This window comes from Cebus imitator, unplaced genomic scaffold (genome assembly GCF_001604975.1).
Source record: "Cebus imitator isolate Cc_AM_T3 unplaced genomic scaffold, Cebus_imitator-1.0 Scaffold149, whole genome shotgun sequence".
Taxonomy (NCBI): domain Eukaryota; kingdom Metazoa; phylum Chordata; class Mammalia; order Primates; family Cebidae; genus Cebus; species Cebus imitator.
In genome coordinates, this window is record NW_016107464.1 from 152,751 (window position 1) to 161,325 (window position 8,575).

At 55.5% G+C, this 8,575-nt stretch overlaps 1 protein-coding gene across 2 annotated transcripts; it reads right to left on the minus strand.

The window, feature by feature from the left end:
- Positions 1-1,078: 1,078 nt before the first annotated feature.
- AQP3 (aquaporin 3 (Gill blood group)) lies at positions 1,079-7,262 on the minus strand. 2 transcript variants are annotated; one of them, XM_017542943.2, is made up of 6 exons: positions 7,058-7,262; positions 3,110-3,236; positions 2,665-2,802; positions 2,194-2,312; positions 1,645-1,862; positions 1,079-1,555 (listed from the first exon to the last, which is right to left on the minus strand). In XM_017542943.2, the coding sequence occupies exons 1-6, from the start codon at positions 7,163-7,165 to the stop codon at positions 1,387-1,389; spliced, it is 879 nt and encodes a 292-aa protein (XP_017398432.1). In that variant the 5' UTR covers positions 7,166-7,262; the 3' UTR covers positions 1,079-1,386. The 2 variants fall into 2 exon arrangements, with proteins under 2 accessions (XP_017398432.1, XP_017398433.1); XM_017542944.2 differs by lacking the exon at positions 1,645-1,862.
- Between the last annotated feature and the right edge of the window lie 1,313 nt (positions 7,263-8,575).

Sequence of the window (8,575 nt, forward strand, 5' to 3'; positions counted from 1 at the left end):
TCGCCTTGGACCCCCAAGGTGCTGGGATTACAGGTATGAGCCACTACGCCCAGCCTCAGCAGGGGTTTTGAAGAGATTCCTCTGGTTGCTGTGTGGACTGACTGGGGCAGGCCTGGAGGCAGGGAGGCTGCCAGGGGGCTGTGGCCAAGGTCTGGGTGGAGGTTATGGAGCCTGAACAGCTGCAGGCGGTGGAGGACAATGCAGGTTCCCAGTCTGATGAGTCTCCTCCAGCAGCCTGGAACTCACCACCTCCTGGGCAGCAGCTCTCCCCTTTGGACAGCTCTGCAGCAAGCTCCTCCTTGCATGGGGCTCAAGCCTTCCTGGGGTGATGTGTGGGTACAGGGATTGGGAAGAAGTTTCCATTCATTATGCTGGGGATACCCATAAGGAGGGAAGCTTGGGGGAAAGTTTGCAACCAGTGAGCTCAAACTGAGAGACTTGGCGAAGAAGCTCTTTAACCTCTCTGTATGACCCCCAGGGTAACCTGACCAGATTAGACACTCAGCCGGGCAGCCTGGGTCACTGTGGGCACAGTGAAGCAGCAAGATAGTTGCACAACTGGAGGTTTTAGGCACACATTTTATTGGTGTTTTTTTTTAATATAAAAGATAAAAGAGTACATTGTTGAGTAGAGGATTAAAGGAGTGAAGACCCTTTCTAACATGGGGTCTCCCAACCCTGATCCCTAAGGTTGTAACATCTGCTACATACATTCAAAACAAAACAAAAGCAAACATGAAACTTATGATCTGGACTTCACCCCACCCTTCATGCCTGCATTATGACAGAAAGATGTCCCACAGCTCCTACTTATGTATGTACATCCAGAGCTCCAAACCTGAGCCATGGCCCCTCCTCCCAGCCCTACCCATATCAACCCTACCTCACAAAAGCCCGTAGAAGGCCCCACTTAGAAAAAAAGGCAGACGCATACGCAGAAACACATCTATATCTGCAGCTCCTCCATATGGAGCCCCTGAAACACACACACTCTGGCACTTTCCTCTCTCGTGCACAGATGGACAGGCTGCCTTCCTTCGTCTCTGGGCTTCCCCAACAGCCAGAATCCCTTCCGACTGGTCCCTTGTCTTGAATAGCTGGGAAACCACACACACACACGTGCACACACACACATACCTGCTGCCCATTCTGTCCGCTTGGGAGACAAAAGGATGTATTGACCCAACTTCAGGTTCCACGCCCAAGGTGCTATTTGGGCGAGGCCAGTGGAAATCCTGAAGAGGCTGTCTCGTGGGGTGAGGGTAGACAGGGAGCTTTGTAGCCTGGAAGGGTGGATCATGAAGGGGGCTTCTTGGGAGTGGCCCCTGGACAGTCAGTGGCTGCTCAAGGCCAGGGCCTCGGAGTGGGGAGATGGTCCCTGCCCACTCAGATCTGCTCCTTGTGCTTCACATGGGCCAGCTTCACATTCTCTTGCTCGGTGGAGGGTGGGGGCTGCTCCAGGTGGCAGCCAATCATGAGCTGGTACACGAAGACGCCAGCAATGGAGCCCAGGAGAGGGGACACGATGGGCACCCACCACCAATGCCGGCCGGTCCTATGGGGACAGACACTTGTGGTCAAGTATGTTGGGGGCAGTGCAGAGGAGAGGCAGGCTAGGGCGAGCTGGGTGGGAGTTGTACTCACGTGAAGACTTCAGAGCCCCAGCCTGCAAGGGCGGTAAAAAGGCGGGGGCCAAAGTCCCGGGCAGGGTTGACGGCATAACCAGAGTTGAAGCCCATGGAGGTGCCGATGACCAGGACCACCAGGCCCACGGTGAAGGCCTCCAGGCCTCGAGGGACAGGGTTGTTGTAGGGGTCGACAATGGCCAGCACACACACGATGAGGGAGGCTGTGCCTATGAACTGGGGATTGGGGAGAACTGGGTAAGCAGAAGCTCCCTCCCTTTCTCTGACCCCTCCTTCCATCCCCTGCCTTCCCTCTAGCTCTTAGACTCCATCAGCACCTGCCCATGCTCTGCTCCTGAAAGCAATGGTGCTGGAATGTCTGTGTGCATGAGAACGCACTAGACACAGCCACGTTTTGTAAGTACCTGCCACATGTCCTGATGGGTATTACCCGACAGATTGAGAAACCCTGTTACAGTCAAGAAGTCCTGTCCCCCAGCCAGCCCATGAGCTACCAAGGCAGCTTGGTCCCCTCCCTGTGTTCCCCTCACACATCCCCAGCCCATACCTGGTCAAAGAAGCCATTGATCATATCTAAGTGTCCAGAGGGATAGGTAGCAAAGATGCCAGCTGTGCCATTGGGGCCCGAAACAAAAAGCTGGTTGTCGGCAAAGCTCCAGATTGCATCTGGTGACAGATTAGACCCAGAGTGAGTGGGGGAGAGGACTGAGCCCAGCCTCCCCTCTCGGGTGGGCCCTCTCCACCTTCCCGGGGGTTACGGGTAAGTGTCAATACTGCTGTATTGCAGCAGGTAGAAGGGGTGGCATGGGGTGGGGTGGAGGGCCTGAGACTCTGTTGTTGCCCAACTTGTTTCTTTCTCCTCATGCCCCCCACCTTGGCCCCTTGCGTGAATGAGTGAGTCATGAGCCTGGGGCCTGGGCAGGTCCTAGCTGCTGTCTGTCATCAAAAGGCCCAATGCCAGCAGGTCCTGAACAGAGGGAGGGGGTACAGGGAGGAGGACAGGGTGGGGAATGCTTACCGTAATACAGCCCAAAAACAATTCCAGCACCCAAGAAGGCTCCCAGTGTCTGTGCCAGGGTGTAGATGGGCAGTTTGATCCAGGGCTCACGAGCCAGGAAGCACATGGCAAAGGTCACGGCAGGGTTCAGGTGGGCCCCTGGGCAGAGGGGACACGGGACATGTTAGCTGCAGCCTGCCACAGTTGGGAGGCTAGAGTCCCCTGAGAAGGGGTGCAGAGAGGGGTTTCTTGCACAGGATGACACTTGGTCTATGTAACAGGCCAGCTGATAATCACTGATTCCAAGGTGAGAGTCGAAGGTTCTAAGTGTCAAGTTTCTTTTCTACCCTTCTTTCCCAAGGGGCCAAAGCAGAGGCCACAGCTATGACCTGCCCTTAGGAATGCCAGGACATCTAGTGGGAATGCTATTGAGGGCCAAGGGCTAGGGGCAGGGTTAAGACCTTACCGGAGACCTGGCCAGCGATGAGGATGCCCAGGGTGACAGCAAAGCCAAAGGCCAGGTTGATGGTGAGGAAACCACCGTGGGTGCCCCGGCTGAGCACGACCTGGGCCACGGAGCCACAGCCAAACATCTGTCAGGAAGAAGAACAAGGCAGGGAGGGTGAGCCAGAAGGAAGGGGTGAAGCCAGCAACCTGCCCACCCGCCACCACTGGGAGGACAAGAGCCCTTCCTGGAACCCAACCCAAACCCCTTCAGCTGCAATTGCAGTCTCCAGAAAAAGGATACATGCCTTCCCACCCCCACTGTCCAAACCCTAACATAAGAGGGCCTTATGGAACAGGCTAGCAGCAGGGCCTGTGACTGAGACCCCAGAAGATGACTGAACCATCTTCACTGATGTTCCTTGAATCCCAGCAGGAGTAGGTGTCAGGAAACAGTTTTCACCTTAGCACAGTTTATCTGTGGCCCTTCAGGCCTGGACCATAGAGTGAGAAATCTCTCACTCATCCCCTAGCTGCCCCAAAGAAAATCTCATGTGGGCCGCACACAATGGCTTACACCTGTAAGCCCAGCACTTTGGGAGGCCGAGGCAGGGGGATCACCTGAGGTCGGGAGTTTGAGACCAGCCTGACTAACATGGAGAAATCCCCTCTCTACTAAAAACACAAAAATTAGCTGGGTATGGTGGCAGGTGCCTGTAATCCCAGCTTCTCGGGAGACCGAGGCAGGAGAATCACTTGAACCCGGGGAGCAGAGGTTGCAGTGAGCCAAGATCGCGCCATTGCACTCTAGTCTGGGCGACAGAGCAGGACTCCATCTCAAAAAAAAAAAAAAAAACCAGTTAGAAAAGCTCATGTGGTGGTGGTGGTGGTGGCAATGGGGGGTACAGATAAATAGGGAGGAGACCAGAAGTGAGGTAAATCCACTGCTCCTGAATCCAGGAGGCCAGAGCCCCAGCCCTCGCCATATCCCCCTCTCAGCACCCTCCCCTTCCTTTGCCTGTCCCTGTCCCAGCCCCTCCTCTCTCCACCCACAACCTCTCTGCTCTCAGGGGTCCAGATTCCCCACTCAGATTTGGAGGTCCTACAGACAGGGATCTGAATGGCTCCTCTCACTATTCCCAGTCCGGGACCCAGGGCAGTAGAAATGAAGAGATCGGCTCTAAACTTTCTGCCAAGAATAGGAGAACTAAAAGAGACTAAGGGCCCTGGTGTTCTGCAAATATAGAACATAACAGAGCCAGCTGTGGTGGCTTACACCAGTAATCCCAGCATTTTGGAGGCTGGGATGGGAGGATCACTTGAACCCAGGAGTTTGAGACCAGCCTGGGCAACATAGTGAGACCCTATCTCTGTGGTTTTTTTGGGTTTTTTTGAGACTGGGTTTTTTTGAGACAGAGTTTTGCTCTTGTTGCCCAGTCTGGAGTGCAGTGGTGTGAGCTTGGTTCACCACAACCTCTGCCCCCCAGGTTCCAGTGATTCTCCCACCTCAGCCTCCCGAGCAGCTGGGATTACAGGCATGTGCCACCACGCCTGGCTAATTTTGTGTTTTTAGTAGACATGAGGGTTCTCCGTGTTGGTCAGGCTGGTCTTGAACTCCTGACCTCAGGTGATCCGCCTGCCTCGGCCTCCCAAAGTGCTGGGATCACAGGTGTGAGCTGCTGTGCCCAGCCTTGTCTCTACTTAAAAAAAGAAAAAGAACGTATTATGTCTGTTGTTCAAGCCTGAAAATACTTCTGCAGCAGCTGTGAAGAGTTGTTGCCCTGAGCACCCTCAGTGTCCCTCAAAGCTGCTCCAATGCCTTCCCCAGGTCTCCTTTCCCACCTGCTCATAACTAAAGGTTTTATGCCCACAGAGCAGGCAGTTTCCAGGACCTGTGCTAAGGGCCCTGTTTATTCTGATGGGTCAGTGCCTGTTGTACTAGATTGTTAAGCATTTTGATTATCATCCCAGAAAGACCAAGAGATAATGGAGAACCCAGCAGCAATGACATGGGGCAAAGGTGTGCAGTCCAGTGAGAGCAAAGATCAAAGACTGCAGGTGTATGTGTGAGGAGGGGTGGTGGGAGACAGGCATGTGGGGGTCTGGGGTGCCCTGCCCTGCTTGGCAAGCCCTGGCCTCAGCTCCTTACCTGCCAGAGGCTCAGACCTGGCTCCATCCCAGGAGGCCTTGGAGGGAGGAGCTGTCAGAGCCAGTTCCACCACCTTGAGGCTAATCTTCCTCTTCCTCTCCCACCCCCCTGCCCCAAGTTCTTGGCCAGCACCTGCCCCCTCCCCTTGCACCAGTTATCTCAGAGAAAGGGGCTTTCTTCACCCCAAAGCCAACCCTGACTCTGCCACTGCAAGCCTAGGCTCCCAACACACAGGTGTGCAGGCAGGCACTCACCCACCACACAGGGACCCCCAGGCCTGGCCCCTTCAGTTTATGCAGTCATTGAAGTTCTGCTTCTCACTGATATCCAATACCTCACATCCATCTGAGCCTGTCAGCCTTCTCCACAAATTTAACACCCTTCTTTTGTGGTCTGGAATAAGCCTGATGATCCTGGGGCTCAGTGGGAGAACTGCTCCTTTGTGGGAGAGTGAACTGAGGCTTGGGAGGGAATGAGGAGGCCCCTCTAGGAAACTAGAAGGCACCATTGTCCCCTGGCCTGACTGCTGTAAAACAGGTGGCTGGACTCAGGACTCAGATAGGAGTGGGGGCTCCAAGGCAAGAGGGTGATAAGGCCACCTCCCATTGCCTTCTTGGCACAGGAGAGAGAGGGTAGGGCTGGCTGATAGGACCACTCATCTTATGGGAGGCTGTGGTTAAAATTTCCCCCAGTGGCTTCCCAACTTCTATTCTCGGAAGCCAGAAGCGGGTCTCAGCTGTCCTCTGCCCACAGATCCTGCTCCTCCCCGACTTGGGGAGCCCTACTTGCCCTTAGTTAAGCGTCCTAGTCCACAGCAGGTCAGCTGCTCTGTACTACCTAAGGCTGGGGCAGGAATGGAGTAACCCACCCACTGAAATGTAGAAGCTGAACCCAGAGGAAAGCAGGTGTAACCACATGAGCGGCTGAAAATCAGCAAGTAACTGGGACAGGAAATAAAACCATAACTGGTGTGTCTGCCAGACCTAAGAAGTGCAAACAGAGCCACCCAGAACAAAACCAGGGTGAAACAGATGTCACCAAGGAGTAACTAGGATTGAGGAGTAACCCAGCCAGGGAAATAACTCACTCAGAGAACCCACAGAGTAACCAAGAAGCCAGGGAATAACTAAAACATTTGCAGCCTTTTGCACAGATGCTGACAGCATCTGTCTGGGTAGCAGATAGGGTCTGGGGGTCGCTCAGCAGCAGGGGAGCAACTTTAGACACCTGTCCTCTGTGTCTGGGCCTACCTTTAGCCCACCCTTCTACCATCAGAATCTGCCTCCCTTCCCGCTTTGCTGTTTGCAGCCCATGTGGCCTCTGCCCTCTGCCCCGGCGGTGGCAAACTGTCCTCACTCACTGCAACTTTTGGACTTTTTGAGGCTTAATTATTCATTAGAGGCCAGACACCCAGAACCCAAATAACCTAATAATGGCTCATTTGCCTCCACCCTCTCCCCTGCCTTTGGGGGTTAGGACTCTGGGAACCTGGAGGGCTGTGGAGGCTGGAGAAGTGGCTGGCAGTCCCAGACTGTCCTCAGCCTGTGGGCTGAGTCACTCGTGCGAGGGTAAACGATCGGTGCTGTCACTGAGGAGTAACAGCTGTCATTCTGGCAAGAATCGGAGCTGTCAGAGATGGAGTTAGAACCATGGGGAAGAAGACTTTGGAAGTCAGCCTGACCCTCCGGGGTTTAGCATGGGGGTCAGAGCTGGGGAGGTGGGTCCAGGCTACCTTGGAAAGCACAGTCCCTTTGGGGAAGTGAGGGTTTGGGGAGTGCAAGGACTGGAGAGAAAAGGGCTTCCTCGGCTCCCTCCACTCACCACGAGGATGAGGGTCCCCAAGCACTCGGCCAGCGCCTGGCGGAGCAGCCGGTAGCGGATGTGGAGCATCTCCCCGCAGCGGGACACCAGCTCCTTCTGTCGACCCATGGCGGGGCAGGCGGCGGCGCTGTCGGGCGGGCACGGGCAGCGGGAGGCACCGGGCGCAGCGAGCAGCGGCCTCCAGCGCAGGTGGCGCCCTTTATAGCAGCGCGCCCCGGCCCCGCCCGCCCTGCAGCCCCGCCCTGCAGCCCTGGAGCGCGGAGGAGTGGGCGCCCCTGCGACCTCGCCCCACCTGGGCTGAGAAGCTGGGGCGGAGGCAGGGTGGGGGGAGCTGGTGAGGAAGGTGGCAGGGGGTGGCGGGTGCGGGCCTGGAGAGTAAGGAGCTTTGAGGGAGGGGTGGACCTCAGAGGGCACTTAGAGGAGGGGACGTCATGGGGGCTGAGAGGCTTAGGCATATGTGAGAGCCAATGGTGGGAGTATAGGTAGGGTCGAGGGCCATGGCTGGAGAGGAGGCAGCTGTCATAGAGACCACCTGGGCCCTGTGATCACCCCACCTCCTTGGGGGCAGGAGGAGACCTGTCAGAAAGGAACTGGCCTCATCTCTCCAGGTTGACTAGACCCAACAGGTACTCCATTCAGGAAATGAGGGAGGGGGCTGTGGACCCCAACTGAGAAGAGATCCTGTCTCTTCTATGAGGACAGATAGGCATGGACCCTTCAAGGGGACCGTTTGTGTCAGGAAGGCAGCAGTCCAGACCCAGCTGGGCACACAGATACATGTGCTGAGTTCCAGCAAGCCTTCATGGGCCTTTCTCCTTGTGCTGTGAGCACCTGGTGTGTGGCATGTCCTGGCCAGCTATATCCACTGCTGTGTCCACACATGGTGGATGTCCTGTGTGCCTGATCATATGGCTGGGCATTCCTCGTGGCTGTGCACATGCCTATTGAACATGGCTGGGTTACCTGAGCTGGTCACACGCATTGCTCTCATGGCTCCAGAGGCTGAGCTGCAGTTGCCCTGACATGCCACATGCCACATGCTTGCCAGCAGGGTGAGTCCCAGCTGTTTTTAACCCTCTCCTGTCCCATCTGGCTTATCCCTGGCCAAGGAAAAGTTGTTTTTTTGTTGGTTTGTTTTTTGAGATGCAGTCTCCCTCTGTGACCTAGGCTGGAGTGCAATGGCCCAATCTTGGCTCACTGCAACCTCCGCCTCCCAGGTTCAAGTAATTCTCCTGCCTCAGCCTCCCAAGTAGCCAGGATAACAGGCACACGCCACCATTCTCAGCTAATGTTTGCATTTTTAGCAGAGACGGGGTTTCACCCTGTTGACCAGGCTGTTTTCAAACTCCTGACCTCAAGTTATCTACCCACCTCTGCCTCCCAAAGTGCTGGGATTACAGGTGTGAGCCACTGCACCTGGGAGTCTGTCTCTCTTTTTTTTTTTTTTTTTTTTTTGAGACGGAGTTTCACTCATGTTACCCAGGCTGGAGTGCAATGGCGCGATCTCGGCTCACCGCG